The sequence below is a fragment of the Gobio gobio genome (assembly GCF_949357685.1).
Source record: "Gobio gobio genome assembly, chromosome: 12".
Taxonomy (NCBI): Eukaryota; Metazoa; Chordata; class Actinopteri; order Cypriniformes; family Gobionidae; genus Gobio; species Gobio gobio.
Genome location: NC_137105.1, coordinates 12269689 through 12291387, shown reverse-complemented (window position 1 = coordinate 12291387; position 21699 = coordinate 12269689). Strand labels below are relative to the sequence as shown.

The 21699-nt window shown below is 39.4% G+C and overlaps 1 protein-coding gene across 2 annotated transcripts in view; it reads right to left on the bottom strand.

The window, feature by feature from the left end:
* Positions 1-21699, bottom strand: part of nkain2 (sodium/potassium transporting ATPase interacting 2) — a gene marked incomplete at its 3' end in the record, with an annotated part of 246288 nt that overhangs the window by 72989 nt on the left and 151600 nt on the right. For both annotated transcript variants that reach the window (XM_079830960.1, XM_079830961.1), the window contains exon 4: positions 520-720. In XM_079830960.1, coding sequence (XP_079687086.1) covers positions 520-720 — 201 coding nt within the window. The remainder of the gene's footprint in view (positions 1-519; positions 721-21699) is intronic.

Genomic DNA, 21699 nt, shown 5'->3' with positions numbered 1-21699 from the left:
GCATAAGGCGGATATGACGTTTTGTGGGCATTCCGAGTAATGCAGACCAAGTCTATACATACACCATCTAAAACGCTTTGAATAATCATACTACTAAAACTAAATGTGATCTGGTGATTTAAATTATGTTTGCACTTTCACTTTGAGGAGTGCCGTTCCGGCAGTGCGTGCACTTCAGACGATCAATGCAATCAGTCACAGTTCTAATCGCATTCGTGTTTGGAAGTTAAACGAAACGACATGAGGGTGAGTACATGATGACAGAATAAAAATGTTTGGGTGAATTATACCTTATAACTACAGTAAGTTGAGCCTTGGATAAAACAACTCTATATCGCAAATCCTATCGTTTACATCAACGATACATTTTTATATCGCGATACGATTAACGATGTATCGTTACACTCCTAGAAGAGACATATAATAAAGCTCCGTAAATATATATTTAATACCAGTAGCCGCGATCACAAGCAGAGCAAAATTAAAGAAAAGCCCTGTAAAGGATTAGACTGTACTCACAGCCAGGATAATCTGCAAGGAACTGTGGGCCACCTCCACATACTGGTACTCCAGCAGGCAGCCGGCGATGCTGATGTAGCGATGGTCCTCTGGGGCCCAGGAGGGAGGAGGGGTCACGGGGGTCACCCTGCACCCCGGGCCGTTCTCCATCCACCAGGAGCGATGCATGGAGATGTTAAAGGTCATAATCAGGTCTGTGTCCTGCAGGAGAGAAAAATGAGTCAGAAAAGAGCTATACCTACTTTCAAGTGAAATCTGAATGCTTTATATGCTTCTGTTTCACCATAAGAGTATATTCAGAACAAATGCCAAATATCATCAATCCAAGCACTTGCTTTTACGGTCAAGTTAGTCCATTTCCCAGCAATCAAATAATTTAAATGATGTATTCAAGCTTACGAGATGTAATACTCTGAACGCTGACTTATTTAACAATGTAGGTCAAATAGTAACAAGCACTCTAGAATATTTTAATCACGCTAAATCCAGTCCACTCTTGTTCAATGGTGGCTAAAAGAGTGATGGATTTCTCCCTGCTAAGACACCTCGAATTATACCCTCTAACCTCTAATGCACAATTTCATACATTAGTTAATATTAAAACAATCATATATTCTGGCTTGCGATCATTGTAATACTTACACCCATGATTTACAAAGTCAGACATTGCCTCACACTGGAAATAGGATCTCTAGCAGCCAGTGAAGGGCTTGCGTTTTGTTGTGTCATTAATCAGTTTGAAGCTTTTAACATTTTGAGGCGCAATTATTTAAGTGGCTCTTATGTGGTTAATTTTGAGACGTCAAAGGGACCCGCAGAGCAATAACCAGCCAACACATACTTATAAATATGGCATGAGATTAATTCCACAATCAAGTGGTGGAAGAAATCACATTTCTCAAATCCCAAATTTGCTTTTGTGTGCCATTTTTCAGCCTTAATGATCCGCACGCTGACGACTGAAGTGTTTGCAATATCCTGGGTCATTTGAGTGAATGCCAGTTACACAAGCTGAGGACTATTCACCGGGGCTTTGAGTATGCAATGAGAACATATTCCAACAAATCCATCAGTCTTAAGAAACACATGCCAAGCCTAGACACAAAGCAGAAAGAAAGAAACCAAGCTCTAACTCTCACACCTACAGATGCACGACTTCATAAATGTGATGCACGCATCGGTCGAGTGCTCCACGAAATCCCTCTAAAGAGCAGCGATCGTGCATTTTAAAGCCAGATTTCAGGACCTACATGTGTTGAAGCTTGGCACTGAGCGTGCATTTCATGTAGGAACCTGAAGCTCCCCATGAGACATTTCCTCCTGAGAGAAAACAACAACAGCACATAGGAGTATAGTTGTCTTAAGAAGTGGTTAACGGAATAAAAATTTGAATTTTGTGACATTTTATCCATGTCTTTTAGCTTTGAGGTAATCTACATGCTAGTGCACTCCTAAAAATGGACAAAATGAACCTTTAGCAGATTGTTGCATTTACATTTTAGTCTTTCTCTTCCATTTTGATGACTCATGTTGCACTAAACAGACTTTTGTCCCATTAGTGCTCCAATAATATGAGATTAATTCTTTGCAAATGACTCTTTTCCTATAATATAGAAAGGCCAACATTATATTCAAGTCTACCAATCAAAAGTTTGGAGTCAGTAAGATGTTTTTTAAAGAAATTAATACTTTTATCCAACAAGGACACAATAAATTGACAGCAAAGACTTGACAAAAAAATAAAAAATAAAATAAATGCTAAACTTTCTATTCATCCACATCCAAAATCGACAGCACATTTTTCTTGTTTTACTCTGATATGTCTGGTCAAACTTTAAAGCGGTCCTATTATGCTTTTCACTTTTTCAACTTTAGTGAGTAAGTTGCTACTGTGCAGACTCGAGACCCAAGATGTCAGAGCCATATTTGAACACGGGTGGCTTCACTTACGTCAATGAAAGAGAGTGAAGGCGCGTTGTCCATCTTTTTTTTACAGTCTATGGTTGTAGCTGTCAAAGAGACACAGTTTTTTCCACCCCGTATCCAAAACTAATTTGTTTGACCTTCCTAAGGCTGATAAACTTAGAGTGGTTAAAATTGATTTCAAACACTGTTCCTGAACATTAAACCCCAAACATTTATCTGTGTGCTTTTAACGTTTAACAGCTTGTTTTCTATAGCTCTAGCTTTTGTAGGCCGGTTCACTCCTTAGGAAAATTAGCCATGGTTTTGTGATCGATTACTGTTTGTATTACGGAAGTGACTTAAACTGCAATTCATCGACTGGCCGCTAGAGACAGGCTCCAGAAGGGAGCAGAATCTCATTGACCCCCATGTTAAAGTGCCCGACTTTACAGCAGAAAAAACATGTTTACAGCCTGGTACAAATTGCGTTTTTTGTCTATTTGGCTAATTTTGCCCTTCACGACAACTGTGAGGGGGGTGAATTATCCTAGGGGCAACTTTGAGGCTTCAAACCTGCTCTTCAGAAACCTGTGGGTGAATTCATGGACACTATGTCCATTTTTTTCTTACAATCTATGGTATTACCTTAGTTTTCTGACAAATATCACAAATAAATGGATAACGGATAACATCGGATCTATAATGTGTAAGGAAATTACAAAAACCACACCACTCTGAAACACAAAATGCAAAATCTGCGCATGAAATCCATTCTGCGTGATCCTATTGGTCGTTGACATTACCAGGGTCTAAATCGTGGTCGAATTGGTCTGAAATTGACGCCATCCGTTGTATTTACTCTAAAGAAGAACTCGCAGTTATGGAGGGGTGGGACACTTCCTGAACATGCGGTGAACAAGTGGTGTCAATCACAACACGCTGGTCCAGCTAACCAATCACAGCACATTTTATATTTTGGAAGGAGGGGCTTCAACAAAATCGATGAGTTTGAGCCAAACTGGGGAGCGAGATGCTGTAATAATATGTGAAAAATAATGAATTTTTTAACAATCCAGCATGAAAACATATTCTAGTACACCCAAAAAACAAAACCAAGACTTCGTAAAAGGGCATAATAAGAACCCCTTTAAATACATACAATCTGGAGGGGAAAAAAAACAACCCCTGATAATATTGGTTTATAAGAACAAAAAGAAATATCCATGCTAACAAAAGCGTCTCTTTAGCATTTGTCGAAAACTTGCCTCCAGTGTTTTCTGAGGCAGAGTGAATCATCTGTGGGCCCAAGTCACAGTCCCCATTATGTTTTCTTAAAGGCCGCTGGAGGATCAATCACTCGCCCGCCTCCGTAAATGGCTTCACTGTTTGCCCAGCCAGTGTGGGTGATGTGATAAAGCACTTTTAATCCATTTCAAAACGCACACTAACGGCAGACATTTTTTGCTGAAGACTTGCCCAACCTCACACTGTGGTGTCTATCTCAGTGTGAGAATGACATTGGCTGTCTGAAAGGCTCCTGAATTACTCTCCCTGAATAAGCTCTGTTCCTCTTTGGAGGGACGGTTAGCACTTCTCCTTCTGTGAAATACAAACCGAGGCCTCAGTGCACCCTTGCTTCTTATTAAAACATATACAAAGAACCTGAATGCTTGGATTGATTTGTTTCCACCAAATCAATACCACTTTTACAGCAGTGCAGGGCAAAGCCTTGTTTGTCCACACAAAACACATGTATCACGCTCCAATGACGGACATAAATAGCCATCATGATGCAAAAAGGGAATCACGGCTTTGACTGAATGCGGCCTTTGGCCTCTAACTTTTTGAAGGAACTAATTGCAATGCAACATTTACATGTTACATGTAAGAATGCCATTGTGTTTGCAACTGTGGCAATGAGCGCTTACCAGGATCAACTAAACGCTGGATTTTCAAAAGCTCCATTATTGTTGCAGTAAATTTGCACATCGTTCTTAAATTAATAATTTATAGATGCACGCTGGTCTGTTATTGCAGGGACATCGACTTTACATTTCCACACCCCTAAACATGACGTGGAACAAATTGAACTGTGATTGGTTGCGTTACATGTGAGTCAAATGTCCTCTTGGGTGGTCCTCGACCAATGAAAGCTGCGATAGAGTCCAGACCTTCTGCCGTCAGTCTAAGGTCTGGCTACGAGACACTAGATTAACAATGACTACAGCAGTGTTGGCTACTGTCACTTTAAGAGCTGCACGGACTCAATAAACTGTTACACACGCACTCTTTCTCAGAGTTTACATTCATTTAAGACATAACCGTCTGGATACTTACCAAAACGGCATTTCAACATATTTGTGTGTAGGCTATTTGACCATTTAGGCACGTATCTGAAGCCCACAGTGTACTTTGCTTATGCACATGCTCCATCTCAAGCGCTCAAGATCTCCCTGAACCAAAACAACATGCTTACGCTGGGTTCGCACATAAGAGATGGCAACTCGTGATGTTCTTCCCTGAGCTGTTACGGATTTATGAGTTTCTTTGCCAACACCATCAACACCAAAATGGCTTTGCTCTGCTCTGATGGGAGAGTGGGATCTAAAGCTAGCTAGCATCTCCGAAATTGCCAACCCTAAATATATAGCTGCCTTTATATTTTAGAAGGAGGTCCCTTGCAAAGGGTTTATTTATTTGAGGGTCCTTTTCATTAAAAAGTTTTAAATGCCTAGTCCGACCCCAGATGCTTTGGACAGGCATCTTCCTCTTACCACTGAAAGAGAAGGACACGGGCTAAATAAAGTGTACATGTTGCCTTACTCTTCCGCTCTGTTGCTTCCTGTCTCTCTAACAGGTGTAATGAACATCAGCCGAGTGGATAAACGCGATCCATCAGCAGTCAAATAGCAGGACAGACTGCTCAACACATCAGCATTTCAATCTGCAAACCGGCAGGGGTCCCGTAGACAAACACTCCTCCATTACTCTCCTTCAGTCCGTGCCAGAGTCACCGCGACAGGAAACACGGGCGGCCTGAAAGAAGGCCTGACAGTGAGGGGTTGTCAGGACAGTGTCTGGAGACGGATGAGACCATATTTCAACAGGAATTACGAGCCAGCATGCTTTACAGTGAGTGATGATGGATGGCGGTAAAGAAAGTAGTTGATGCCCTGCTAGGCCAATCAAAACAAAGAACATACTGCGTTTAGGATCCTGTAGCTTGATACTGTTGTGATGTTTTGATCACAACACAGTAACAGTTAAACATCTCTATTAATCACCACAGTGTAAATGAAATAAAATTATGTTTTTGATATAAGTCTCTTACTGTATACTCACATAGGTTGCATTTATTGGCCCCACTTTATATTAGGTGGCCTTAAGTACTATGTACTTACATCAAAAAATAAGTACAATGTACTTACTGTGTTCAAATTGTATTGTAAAACACTTTTGCTGATATTGAGGTGGGATACGGGTAGGGTTAGGGACAGGTGTGGTGGTATGGGTAAGTTTAAGGGTAGGGTTTGGTGCAAGGGAATTGTCAACAGTGTAATTACAAATGTAACTACAGAAATTAATTACAGATGTAATTACATGCAGGTATTTTTTTAAATGTAAGTACAATGTAAAAACATGTATGTACACAATAAGTGCATTGTATCAAATGATTAACTAAAATGTTAGTACATAGTAGTTAAGGCCACCTAATATAAAGTGGGTCCCATTTATTTGATCAAAAGTACAGTAAATAAATACCACAATATTCTAAAATATTATCACAATTTAAAGGTACACTTTGTAACTTTTTTTTGTCCAAAAAGGAACATTTACATAATGAGTGAATATATAATCAATCCTTCTTCCAAAATATGTTTTAGTCTTACCCTGATTTACTATGTCATATCTGTCGGGATGATTTTTTGCGGGAAATTAGGTATATACGCAATGTCTCGTCACATCCATAAAAAGACAAAAGGTGCTCCGGCTACTTTGACGTGTGTATGGCGTGGGAAAGGCATACGTTAGTTGTCAAAATGAGCGAGAAAGGTTGACATGAAGAACGCTAAATCTCGAACCTCCGGGTAATCACTGTTTTAAAAAATGCCAAACAGAGGAGAGTCTGCTGGCAATAAGAGAACGTGACAGACCTTGTAATAAAACGAGAATCAACACTGGCTTGGCTTTTCAGAGACGGCGAGAACGTCTTGGTTATTGTTGTAACCCTCGCTCCCTGAAGGAGGGAACGGAGACATTATAGCGATATTGGTCTAACTTGGGAGCCCAATCACCTTTAGGTAGTAAGAAAACGGACCAATGAAGATTGGCGAGTGAGATTTTTAATGTCAAACACGACTGACTGAAAAGGGGTTACTGTTACGTCCCTCCTGTCACAAATGCACCACCTGCTGAATGCCAGGATCCCATCTCGGCTCCTCAACACAAACCTGAATAAGTGAGTTGCCGGTCAGCTTATATAACCATATGTCCGGTGGAGTGGCTTGGCGATGCAAATCTCACTCGCCAATCTTCATTGGCTCGTTTTCTTGCTACATGAAAGTGATTGGGCTCCCAAGTGAGACCCCATATGTCTGTATCGACGTAATGCCGAACGTGACTGACTGAAAGGGAAATGAGGGATTTTAAATGTAGCTCTCTAACAGAGTTCATTGTAAGCATTATCTATCACTTTGGATAAAGGCGCTTGCCAAATGCATAAATGTAAATGTAAAAAAAAGAAACAAAAATGAAGCTAAGCTTTTTCAGTAGTTTCAATGACAAGTTTAACACTGATTCACTGTATATGCAAATCAAATAAAGGTGGCATATTGCAGCAGCAAGCTCTATAGTCTGGGTTCATCGACCTTGTGCAAGTTCAATATATAAAGATTCATGAACATTCAGATCAAAGGAACAAATCATGATTTATATTTGTTGACCTACGACTATGCTTGAGCATATTTGTATAGTCCTGCTGTGAAATGCAATTCAAGACACACATATTGAGCATGGATGACTAAAGATAAAACCCTGGTGTTCCACTAGAAACAAGAGATTTGATTTACTCTGTGAACAAAGGAACATGTACACACAGAGAGAAATTATGACAGACTGAATGTCCCCTACGGTTTCTAATATAATCATTTCAGCTGGAACAACGTCCTACCATTACTAAAACACAGAGGACTGTCAGTGCTTTAGGAAATAAATCAAAAGACATAATATTTGCTGATAATTAATGGTGTTTGCTAAGGCAATTACCATTGGTCAAACTTAGGGTTTTTGAACAAAGCCAACGTTTGCTCCATTTTCTATGCACAAATGAAATAAAATGAAATTATGTATATACACCGATCAGGTATAACGTCCTAATATTGTGTTGGTCCCCCTTTTGCTGCCAAAACAGCCGTGACACTTCAAGGCATGGACTCCACTAGACCCCTGAAGGTGTGCTGTGGTATCTGGCACCAAGATGTTAGCAGCAGGTCCTTTAAGTCCAGTAAGTTACGAGGTTGTTTGTTCAACACATCCCACAGATGCTCGATTGGATTTAGATCTGGAGAATTTGGAGGCCAAGTCAACGCCCATTTTCACCAGGTTCACCCATGACCCTGTCTCGCTCAAATCCTTGCGCTTGCCCATTTTTCCTGCTTCTAACACATCAACTTTGAGGACAAAATGTTCACTTGCTGACTAATATATCCCACCCACTAACAGGAGAAAATCAGTGTTATTCACTTGACCTGTCATAATGTTATGCCTGATCGGTGTATATTCCATTCTATGGAAAAAAGGATTCAAAAAGATAAGTTGCTATATACGTTTTAATAAAAACAATATGAAGGTGACATAACTTGTATGTAAGGGTGATTTAATCCTTTAAAGCTATAGACAGTACATTGACAAAAAGGGCCAAGAACGATATGCTCTTCCAAACCCCACAGTAAAAGGCCTTGTTTTGAAGTCACACTAGTTTTCTTACACATGCAATTTATTTATGCTTACAAAACCCAGTGGTCGTGTTGGGATAATTCTCCATCATCAGGGATTGTTTGTTGTCGGAAAGCAATCAGAGGGCGTTTGGAGGGGATCAAGATGGAAAGACTCGGCCCCAGGATGACTGTCAATCATCTATCCATCAGTAATTGGGTTTCTGCAGGCGAGAGCTACAGCAATATTTCCCTCAGGCTAACACTGTGATATCTGGACTGGGGCAGAACAAAATGGAAGATTAAGACTACCAGGGATGGACTTTATTTATTTATTTAGACAAGCTAAGCCTATTAGAAGAGGCTAAAGTTTCAGAAAGTGGGAATTTGAGATGGTTTGTTCTTTGTTTTTTCCCCTCAAATTTATTTTCTAGAAGCGTTGTTTACACTAAGATGACAATAAGCACTACGGACTCCCATAATGCCACATGGCTTTGAGACATCTCAAACGCAGCTAGCATCCAGTGTCAGCATGCTATGAAGTGATGTCACCACATGAGAAGTGTTTCGAAATATTCACGGCTTAAAGTCAGACAGATGTGAATATTTAGCCCTCACAAAAGGTACTTAAACTTCTCTGTTGCTCCAGCTATGTTTTATTACAAAGGGAAAAGAAGCATTGGTAATCAACTAGCATGGAGCTTCACAGTCAAATCAAGTGCCCAATCTCTGGAAAACTTTGCTAAAATTTCCATAACTTGAATAAACAATAATCCAACTATCAAACATAAATATTACGGAATAAGTGACAAGCAGTAGTGAGTACAGAGTGTTTTTAGGGATATTTTAGTAAAATCACTGTAAGTCACAACAAAAGAAAAGAATGGCACACTGTTGCTACACATGCTCCCATAACATTTTTAATAATAATAATAATTAAATGAGTATATTGATACATATTTTTGTTTTGTTTTATTATTAATATTATTATTGAATAATGAATAATGTAAATGAATATAATGAATTAATATATTGCTAAATAATTTACATTCTATTATTATAAATAAATGAATTAGTTCTGTCAAATCTTGATTAATCACATCCAAAATAAAAGATTGTGTTGTGTACATAATATATGTGTGTATGCTGTGTATAATTATTATGTGTATACACTGAATATAAACGCAACACTTTTGTTTTTGCCCCCATTTTTCATGAGCTGAACTCAAAGATCTAAGACTCTTTCTATGTACACAAAAGGCCTATTTCTCTCAAATATATTCACAAATCTGTTTAAATCTGTGTTAGTGAGCACTTCTCCTTTGCCGAGATAATCCATCCACCTCACAGGTGTACCTTACACTGGCCACAAGAAGCCAGAGCTTTCCCTATCCGATCTTTTTTCCCCTTCTTTCAAGAAATATCTGCGTACACACGAGAGCAATGAAAACGACTCAAAACAATGTAGTATACATGCCAGGCCAGTATGTGGCGCTGTTATTCTGCCACAGAAATACACAAAAAACAGAGAAGAAGAGTTGTGGCTAGAAGGGATACAGCAATGGTAGGAAGTGAGGCAAAATCTCACAATAAAATAACAATAAATAAATTTGCTACGTACCAGATTGTGTTTTATTAATGCCTGCACCCTAAACCTACCCATACAATAATGCAAATACAGTAATTAAATGACGCAATATTGATGTGCGCATGCCCAGTGCCCGTAGCTGTATCCCTTTCTAGTCTTTCCCGCACGGGACGTGGAGTGATGACATCACCGTTTCCCAAAATATACGGATTGGCTGTACACACAAAAACGCAAGGGTTTCGTTTTCAGATTTATCCACTCTGGGACCCGGTTTCCAAAAATATTGGTTTCATGCTCTCAAAACGCCGGATCCGTGTGGACAAAATGCTGATACGATACAACATTTTTACGTATAAACGCGTCTCCGTGTGGACGGGGCCTAAAATGTGCACAGTTAATCTCTCTTTGGCACGAATCATATTTGAAACCCATACTAGATGTTTATGGCACTTACAGGTTACAGGTTTCAGCTCTAGTGTCTGTTGAAGAAAAGATCAGAAGACATATTGAGCACGGCATTTGCTTGGCATACAGATCTCACTCACTCTGCTGAGTCCTGGAGTCTCTGTTATTGTCACAGCAATTACAGGACCACAGGACCGGCAGAGGGGTCCGGATCATCACACACGCTCTAATTGGCTGTCTTCACAAGGAGGTTTACTCTCGGCAGACTGACACACTGGGAGGTCAGCAATAAATATAACATAACAAAATGAAATAGAAGCGTTTAGGTCCATGGACACAAATCCAATATTTGTGTTAATGAAGGCTGGAACTCTCATTGGTTAGCGTGGAAGTATGGATGAAAAACCTGACTCCAGGTATTATATCAGGCATTGCTGGTTGAAATGCATTATGGGATTGTCTTATCTGCAAAGTGATGCCATAGAATCTGGCTAAAATCTTAAAGTCTGCATACGTTTTTTGCCTTCTCTTTGGAATAGTCTTCACATTGCAAGCACACTTACGATGCCTTAAAATGTTGCCTGTGTGGGAAGGTTCTGGAACAGAGTCAATAGCGAATAAGTAACTGTTAGAGAGGAAACCGGATTTGTTCCTGCATCCCGTGAACACGACAGCTTCCTTGTGTAATGAGCGTGTGCACAACTCACTGTGCCAAAGCTAAAGCAAAAGGTGCATAATTTTAATCAGCATAATCATCATGGCATCATGTTTCAGTTGTTGTTTATATTTTTGCAGTCAATTATTTTCCTATTTTATTTTTTTTAGCTACTGTAACTGTCGTTGGCCAGTAAGAGCTGTGTGTGTAAACCTCACTTCCCTGATCTCAAGAGCAGGGGCGTAGCCAGCGGGCAGGCATGACGCCCGCTATGATGAGTAGGCCCAACCAGTTTATTATACAAATATAATATTTTTTAAATAAAAGTTATTTAAATTAATTTAACGTAATTACAAAATTATTATGACATCTCAAATACTAAAATAAATAAAATGTGTTTTTTTTTTTTACAGTCAATGGTTTTTGCATAATGCTTGATGTCGCGCCTGCGAGTTCACGAAGTGTGTTTGCCTATTTACTTAGCCTATAATTTGCAGTTGTGTGATAGATAAACAGCAGCAATGAAAAATTCTATAAAAAGGACTTTTAAAAACATACATTCATTCTGTAAACCCGGTAACACACCTTCAGAAAGTGTCAGTAGTGATAGTGTAGGGGTAAGGTGCGTGGTATCAAGTTTTGATGCAAATCGGTAAGCCCTACCCCCCTTAGTTACTGTTGCTAACTCGGACAAACAAACTGAGTTGCTATATCTTACAAAGTACAGCTGTCAGTGTGAAAACATTATCCCAAGATGTTTTTGGACACAGAATGTAGTGTATACCCCGTCCGAATGATGGCCAAACTTTACTGATGGTTTATGAAGTTTATTACATAGTTTTTCACTCAAAAAAATCATCGTAAGAGCTGAACAAACAAATAAAGCATAAGAAGTGCGCATTAACGTCTCATTCACAAACTCTCTCTCTCTAGCCCTCTCTCTGTGGCATTACCATTAACATACACAGCAAATTACACAAAAACACTCACAGTACACAAACATATACACAGACCTTATGCCTTTTTGAGGGTGCAGTTAATAACTGGTGAACTTTGCATCTGCAAAACAACTCTGATAAACTGCGTGCAAGCTCTCCCTTTCACTACCCGTAGATTATAATACCCATCAAAATAGGAGTCCTCCTTATAAGACAGATAATGGAGACCTTTAAACATATCTCAACTCACAGAAATAAAATGGGAATAAAATAAATATGGTGAGAGATTAATTTGGAAGCGATGGTTTACAGATCCCAATGCAAACGGGAGAAGCCTCTTGTTACGATCGCAGATGATAACATCCAGGATCAACACTATTCATGTACCGCAGGGTAAGATTACATAAATTCACATTTAATCAGTTAAATATGGAGAGATGCACTGAAATGTAGACCTTCGTGTTTCTGACCTACACCGTTGCATGAGAACAGTTCGTTATAGTTAGTCGGTTTGTACGTTAGCAGGGAATTACTAACTTTAATAGTAACTTAATGAGAGTATGACAACCAGAAAATCCTCTCAGGATCCCTGGAATCAGTGTTGCAGTACCTCAGGCACGACGTCTGACCATTTTTGTAGCATAAACACCATCAAACCAATGACAGCTTCGGATTTTCCAATGTTTCTCTATGGCGCTGAAACCTAAAGATGTCAGAGTTCCGGTCCCAGCGCAACTGATACTCAACTGTCATTGGCTCATCTGCGTTCGATGGGAGGGGCTTACCGATAGGTCAATTTGACCTGAGGTTCGAATCCGCCTTTTGCCGAACTCGCTCTACTTCCTTTTCCCCATCACATATCAGATCGGAAAGGCATTTATTTTCAATAAAAATGAAGAAAATATTCGAAAAGTGGAAATAAAGTGTCTAACGTGTGTTGTAACCGCTGCTCATGTCTTGTATGTGGACAGGTTGCAGCTACAGTTTTGGTTTATGTTGACAGTCAGTGACACTGACAGGGCACGTTCGTGACGTGTGTGTTCTACGATTTATTTTTTCAGTAGGATCAAATAAAATAAGATTGAAATGACCTGAATATTGAGACCTTATAATATATATATATGAGATGTTATTTTACCTGAAAGCATAGGCGTAATTTGTGGGTGGCACATGTGTGCCCCCCCCCCCCCACCACCACTGCACAATATCCACCCCCGCCCCGTGTGAAAGTGCCCGCTCACTTTAGCCCAAAAATAAATTTCTGCCTATGCCACTGCTCAAGATGCGCTCTAGGTAGAGGCTGCAGTCTTAAAGGGATAGTTCACCCAAAAATGAAAATTAGCCCATTGTTTACTCACCCTCGAGCCATCCTAGGTGTATAGGACATTCTTCTTTCAGACAAATACAATCAGAGTTATAATAAAAAATGTCCTGGCTCTTCCAAGCTTTATAATGTTAGTGAATGGCTATTTCTGTTTTGAAGTCCATAAACAAGCTTGGAAGAACAAGCTTCCGTATTTTCCTCCCCATATGGGAACAAAATGACAAAAGAGATTTTTAAAATAGAGTTTCAGAAAAATCTCGAACGATGTCTCAAATTGTGCTCAAAGACCAAAAGTATGCAGATTTCTTATCAAATTCTTCCAAAACCAAATGATCTGTAATATGCTAACTTCATTCACTTTATGGCTCGATAATCTAAGAGTATGCCACCAAATGTCTCATGTATCTATTTTATTTCTCCAAAATTCCAACTTTCTGGGATTGATAGCTAAATGAAACATAACAGAGAACTGATTCTCCCGAACGATTTGCTTTTTCATACAATTTTCCTATAGGTCCTCTGAGAAAACATCCCTGAAGTACCTGTACTGTTGCTAGGCAAAAAAACACATACATCAGATGTCTCTGCTGATGGCACTGAGAAACACCTTGTCGAGAGGATTCAGGGCACTGGCTTAGGTTCTAATACAGCTCCCCATGTAAACAAGGGCCCATCACAGGCATCCATTGTGTTCATTTTCCAGATGCTGCACAACAAACATTGTATGCCAGCTGAAGAGTTTTGTCTGTCCACAAGAGCATGAAATTAGCCTGTTTAGCAGAACTGAATTAATTTGGAGCTCCTAAAATAATAGTGCATGCTGCCATGACGCTCCAAAAGGAGCTGTTGCTAATCGACAGACTTCTTTTCTCACCCCACAGAGAGAGAGATGTTTGGAGTGAAAGCAGATGCATCTGTCACAGACCGAGATGTGACATTTCAAAATGTGCGTTAGCAGATGGGGGATTGTTTATATTTATGAATACTGCAGTGCGATGACTACACATTTAGCACTGGAGGGAAGCACGCCCGCGCCACACGCAGAAATGTCAGGGAAAGAGCGTGGCGCCTTCGCTAGAGCCAAATCTGAATCCTGGCAGAGCAACTGAAAGTTAAAAGGTGCAGCTTGGTTATAGCCTTTAAAATGAACAAAATGAAACGATTTAGATGGGGTAAAACGAGATTGTCTTGAAAAATGTGAGCTTCACAACATGACATGTTTCTTTGGAACGTGCCTTGTACAACAGACAGCGTCCGGTTTCAATCTATGTTGTGTTGTTCTGTATATATACGTGTATATAAATATATATATATATATATATATAAACATAATAAAATGGGTAAAATTTTACATATAATATACACGAGACCTTAAAAGTGCTACCCAATTTTCTTTCTTTTTTTAAGAAGTCTCTTATTCTGGCCAAGGCTAAATTTATTTGATCAATACACAGTATACATTATGGCATATCAGGCATAACATTATGACAGGTGAAGTGAATAACACTGATTTTCTCTTCAGCACCTGTTAGTGGGTGGGATATATTAGGCAGCAAGTGAACATTTTGTCCTCGAAGTTGATGTGTTAGAAGCAGGAAAAATGCTGAACAAACAAGTCTGACCCATGGAGGCCCCACCTCGCAACTTACAGGATCTACTGCTAACATCTTGGTGCCAGATACCACAGTAAACCTTGACGGGTCAGGGCTGTTTTGGCAGCAAAAGGGGGACCAACACGATATTATGCCTGATCGGTGTATTTCAAAATGTAATTTATTCCTGTGATGGCAAAGCTGAATTTTCAACATTATTACTCCATTCTTCAGTCACAGGATCCTTCAGAACAATGTTGCAAACAGTTGCTTAATATTTTTGCTTGAAATCGTAATACTTTTTATTCAGGAATCTTTGATGAATAGAAAGACTAGAAAAGAACAGCATTTTGTAACCATAAAAAGACCCTTTTGATCAATTTAATGCATAATTGTTGAATAAAAGTATTCATTTCTTTTTTTTAAATCTTACTGAAAATCTAAATGGCAGTCATTCATAAAGATCAAATCAGAATCGGGTGCAGTGTGAACAAAGCCTACGATACTTATGAAAAAGTACCATGGTGTTCTTTGAAGTACTTTGGAATACCATGTAAATACTGTGGTATGTGAATATAATCATTCATGCCCATGGTATCAAGGTATTACCCTTCAACACCTGGTACAGGCTCAGTACTTTGAGTGAGAGAGATAGAAGAGAGACAGAAGAAGAAAGAAAAACTGAGAAAATGAGAGGGGGGTGGAGGAAGCTTCCAAACCAGTCACCGCTCATCAGTTCCTTGGGCGCTATATTGATCGGCTGAGCAGGTTGGATATTAGAGAGGTAATTCACTTTTTAGATAGAAGGCGTAGAGGAGCAAGGGCTGCCCCATTTGTTACCCAGACTGAGGAAATCATTGATACTGCCACACTGTCAGGGGGACCCCTGCGGAGGACAGCAGTTTGATGAGGTGGGACACTGAGACAGAGAGATTCTTCTTCTCCTACTGAACTCACATGCAAAATGGATCAAGCTGCGCACTTTAGTTGTTAACTAGGGACAATTGAGAGTTTCTCTTAGAGATGGTAATCGTAAGGAATGGAATGATTCCAGTTTAGTACTTTGAGAAAGATATATTTGGAGTATATAGCAAACCAACAGTAAAGTATAGGAGCAGTATAGAAACCCAAAAATAAATGTTTTAAATTTTTTTTACAGTTTATACAGTTTTTAGTGGTGGCACAAATGTAATCTAATCATTTGGTCTTATAAAGTACTACACAAACAAAAACGGACCGTGTCCTTGCGTCGTCTGTCAGTGACGTCATATCCGCACTATATACATTGATTTCCATAGAAACCATGGAAACACCAAAGACGTATTTCATTAGACAGTCGAGCAACTGTTTGTATATACATTTGTCAACAGAAAACGAATCATTGTTATACAGCGCAACGCGTTATACGTTGCGTCATTTGCTTGTTTTCTTGATTCGCTACAAGTAACGTTTTACCTTGCCTCAGAGACAACACTATTTTGTCAAGTGGCTAACATAGCATACTCAGAGAGAGTGCAACAAGTGTCTCATACCAGCCACTGAGCGAAGCACTGCGTTACAGTGGCGGCTGGTGATAATTTTAGCGAATTCGCTTATTCGTTTTTTTCCGGGGGGGTGGGGGTTAGCAGTATCAAGATGCATGTTTACTAAATTCAAGCATTAAATTAAATTCATTTCAAATTTATTTGTATAGTGCTTTTCATATCATTACAAAATGTATGATTTATACATATAATTTCAAAGCAGCCTCACAGAAAATGCATCAATTTAAATTGATTTGTACATGCTATGCATTTCAGAAATGCACATATACAGAGCACACAGATTTGCTAACTATCTATTATTAATCAATATAATAACTATGGCACAGAAATAAGAATTCATGTTGTTAATGAATAGGGTATATAGAGATGAGCATGGAAGAGAAAATGTGTTTTTACACATTCATTTCGCACATATTATTGAATGAGGAAATGAAAAACAAAAGAAATTAGCAACAACAGACTAGCATGTTGACTAGAACATACATTTTGCTCTCCTTTCTTTCTGGCCAGCAAATTTCTCAATGACTCTCTGATTAAAGTCAGTCATCTCAGTAGTGTCATGACGTTTGCATTGTTCAGTTAGATATTTGAGGTCTCTTACCCCCGTTGTTGTCCACAAAACTTCAGTACCGACACTTTGAAATAAAAGACAGGGAAAGCAATAAAGGGCATTGCTAACAACACATCCAGTGAGCCACCTAACTTACGTTTCTCATAACAAGCGCGTGAAGCTCCGAGTACAGTTTCATCCTCTGTCACTGGCCTGCTGCTGGATTTGTAAGTCGCGTTGGTCCGGTTCGGGATCTTCCAACGAGCGCCTTGTGAAAGAATTTGGTTTAACTGCTGCCATCTCTACGAAACTGATCATCCTAAAGGATTTGGCGGAGTTGGAGTGACTGTGTCGCCCGCGCACTTTCGCTTTAGTGGCCAAGAGTGTAAAGTTGAATGACAGGTGACGAGAACCAATCAGATTGGATAAAATAACACGCATTCAATTCTGATTCGCCAGGGACGCAACGACCTGCGTCCGGAGGAGGATCTTTAAGAACCAATTAGAGACCAGCTTCAGGTCACATGCTGCCGGTATATTTTTAGACTCAGATAGACGTCCATTTGTCTGGCGTCCCTCACGGACGAAACCACATGAAACATATTGAAGAACATATAAAATAGTTAATCGATCAAAGCCAGTTTTTATTAAATGCTGAGGCTCTTACTAACAGCCAGCACATCGTATGAGTAAACTATTTTATTTTTATTTCACTTTTATATCATTTTTGTATACATGTATTTTTCATTTTATGATGAACTATACCTTTAAATATTCTTTATGAAACCATCAATGCCAATAAAGAACCTTTATTTTTAAGAGTGTTAGAGCGATTCATCCCGGAATCAGACTAGTTGCGCTATATGTTTTTGATTCAGTAAAGTGAACCAACTCAAAAAAGGGATTCACTTGCACTGGTGCCACTGCATGTTTTTACTGAAAAACAAAACAAACAAAAAACTGGATCATAAGGAGGATTCGTTCAGGAAAATGGTCTACACTGGTGTGGCTAAATGTTTTTAAATCTCTAAAAGAACCGGCTCATTAATGGGATTCGTTTGGGAATCAGATTACACTGGTGGTGCTTTAGGTTTATGATTCACTAAAAAGAACTGGCTCAAAAGAGCCGTTCTTTCGAGAATCGGATTAGGTGTAGCATCACTGATAATCAGTGATCTGTGATACAACTGATAAAACATTTGTCTAGCTTATGTTTACATTTAAAAAAAAAACTATTGAAAAGAGGAGCAGTGGAACACAAACACATTCCGTGTTAATTCTAGTGAGTGTTTTAGTACGGTGTTATGTCTTCAGAAAGAATGCATTAACGATATGTTACATTTATTTCCTTCTGTATAAGAACCGGCTCTGTAATGTTTACCTCGCTGCAGACTGTAGACTCTGAACACCGCTTTTATAAAATCAGCCATCAATCACCAAGCATGTCTTAAAATGCAGTTTCATCACAAACAACCTCAGGGGAAACATATTTGGTAAATATTAAAATCAACTGAATGAATTACATTTTCATTTCCTTACATGGTACAGATGAAAACGATACGGACATGGGTTTCAATATCCTCAGTTGTGTGTGTAACACAATAATGTGTGTCCAGGAAAATTAACAATAGTTCACGTGTTCGTTTCAATATTGACAATATCAATGTTAGATAGCAAAATTGTTGTTTTGATCTCTAAATCTGACACATTGTAAGCATATTTACGGATATTTCCAATTACAATGTGACAGGTGCCATTGCATAAGTGCCAATAAACATTTGATTCTCAACTCACTGAAAAGTGTTATATGAGTTTTCCAAAAATCTTTTCAAAAGAAAACTGGGAAAGAGAGGGTATAAATAATAAAATATTGCTGATTACATCAGAACTAGGTATTTCAAAGCAAGAAAACATTACAGGGCGGCTTTTGTGCCATGGTGAAATTTGCTCTCCAGTGACATAAATGAGAGTCAAAATGAGTTCAATTGAGAGGGAATCACATGTTATTTAGCGAATGATGCAGACAGGACAGAGGCACCTTGTATGTGACACAAGCTTTTTTTTTAGGTTATTATGGAGAGCAGACTATGGATGATCAAAACAAAGGAAGGGAGCGAAGATGAAAGTGAAAGAAATCAAAAGCCACGAGTCTCACATGAAAAATAGGGCAAGTTACAGCAAAACTCTTATTTGCATGTCATTTACACGGCAAATAGGAAGAGAATGATAGCAAAGATGAAGTGGAAAGGAAAATGGAAGAATGGAAGGAGTGTGAGGGCTTCCTCCCTCGGAAGTCTGTGACTGCTTTTTGGAGGGCGAACGAAAAAAGTGTAGGGGATGAGGGTTATAAATGAGACAAGGGCAAAAGGGAAAGAGCTGAAGATATGGGTTGTTTAATGGATGATACATGGCACTGGCTGACTAATTTCTTTTGAGCTTTCTCTGTGCTCGCTTCTGATTGGTTGCCCGCCGACATTGAGCGTCCGTCATTAGACAGGTTACACACAGGCCAAAAGCGATAGACTTTCGGACACAGCCACCTGTGCCGAGAGCAAATTAAATTCCACACTCCCTTTAACTGGTGCGGCCCTTTTCCCTAACAACCCATATGGATAGATGAGCTGGATGCACGTTGTTGAGGCATCGGAGACATTATCATGCTCCACTAAAGACAAGCACCATATGCAGTTGTTGTAAATGCACTCAGGCTTTGCAGTGGACTCAAATAGCGGCAAAACAGCTGTTGGGAATTGAAGGGAAAAGCATTAAAGTCACATAGCCCGCGTGCTGAACCAATAACTGACAGCTTTCTGAAACAGAGCGAAGTGTGAATAAACGTCAGGGTTTCTTTCTTTTGTTTTTGTTGCAGTGTCAAGGCTCAATCCGGTAATTTGGCCATTTAGGGGGGAAGAAAACAAATGGACCATTACAATGAATGGAAAGATCTGGAGAGACAAACAGGGGAATCGTTCATATGGGAGGCAGGGTAATCGAGCAGACAGTAGAAGAAAGCAAGGTACAGATGAAAACGTTTTAGTGTTGAGGCAGGTTAAATACGTATCCAACTTGTGTGCTTGTCAAACTCGCATACACGGAAGACAAGGTATGCCTATAACACAGGGTCGTAACACTGTCAGTTTAACTTAAAAAAATGGACAGGGATAAAACCGATATCAAACAGGGCCACCAGCATCTGAGGAAAGTCTTAAGACTTGTCTGTAAAAAAAACATTACTGTATGTATGACCATTGTATGGTCTGTATGACAATTCAAAAGTTTTGGGTCAGTGAAACATTTCTAATTAGTAAGGAAAGATTTATATTAAAATAAAGCTGTTTTCAACAGTTAAATGTTTCTTGAGCACTGAAAATCATGCAGGGCCATTATCGTTAACAACCTGACACTAAACTATTAAAGGTGCACTAAGTAAAACATTTTCAGTAAAATATCCAAAAACCACTAGGCCAGTGTTATATATTTTATTCAGTTGAGTACTTACAATATCCCAAATGTTTCCAACTATTTGTAAATCGTGAGAAATTGCTATTTTAACCAAGGAACCGGGACGTGTGAGGGAGTCGCCTGTCAATTGTGTCATATCTGTGTTACCCTCGGTTTACGGTTTTATTTTGCAGAAACGCTTTACTCTCACTGCAGTGTGAACAAGTGTCAAAGCAGCCGCTATGAGAATACAGAGTAACGACATAGCTTCATTTTCAACACACTCAGATGTATCTAATATGATAAACAGAGCTGCGTTACCTCATACTCATGAACGGAAAAGCGGAAGTGGCGCCGGCGACTGTGTCATAATAAAAGTCCCGCTGCTTGCGAGGCGTGTGTTCCGCTCTTCTTATTAACAATCGCTCCAGCGGCCTTTGCTCAGCTCCACAACACTCTGTCCTGCTCTGCTTCATACTACAGTAATGTTAATAATCACATCCATGTACATGATTTCTGCCCGAGTCTAATCCCGATTCTTTTCCACCAGCTGCGAGGTGAAGACCACATGTCCAAAGATTCTGCGCTCAAAGTGGCGTCATCAAACTACGCCTTTGTTTTGAACAGGCGACCTCTAGTGGACGGAAAAGTTACATAGTGCACCTTTAAATATTTTTTGTTAAAGGTGCACTGTGTAAATTTTAGTGGCATCTAGCAGTGAGGTTGCAAATTGCAACCGCCCACCGCTCCCCCCCTCCCTTTTGAAGCATATAGAGAAGCTACGGTGGCCGACACAGGACAAAGATGTTGTAGTCTGAGACAACAGAGAGTAGCTAGCGCTCTGTAGAGCAGTTTGTCCGTCTAGGGCTACTGTAGAAACATGGCGGCGCAAAATGGCGACTTCAATGTAAGCGGAAACGTGGTGTAAGTAGATAGAAATGGCTCATTCTAAGGTAACAGTTCATTATGTAAGGTATTTATACACCACTGAAAACATAGTTATGTATACTATATTGCATTTCTGTAGATATAGATCCTCAAAAATACTACACACTGCACCTTTAACTGAAATAAAGCTGAAATATAACATAAATTATGAAAAGGGTAACATTTTATATTAAAGGGTTAGTTCACCCAAAAATGAAAATAATGTCATTAATTACTCACCCTCATGCCGTTCCACAGCCGTAAGACCTTCATTAATCTTCGGAACACAAATTAAGATATTTTTGTTGAAATCTGATTGCTCAGTGAGGCCTGCAAAGCCAGCAATGACATTTCCTCTCTCAAGATCCATTCATGTAC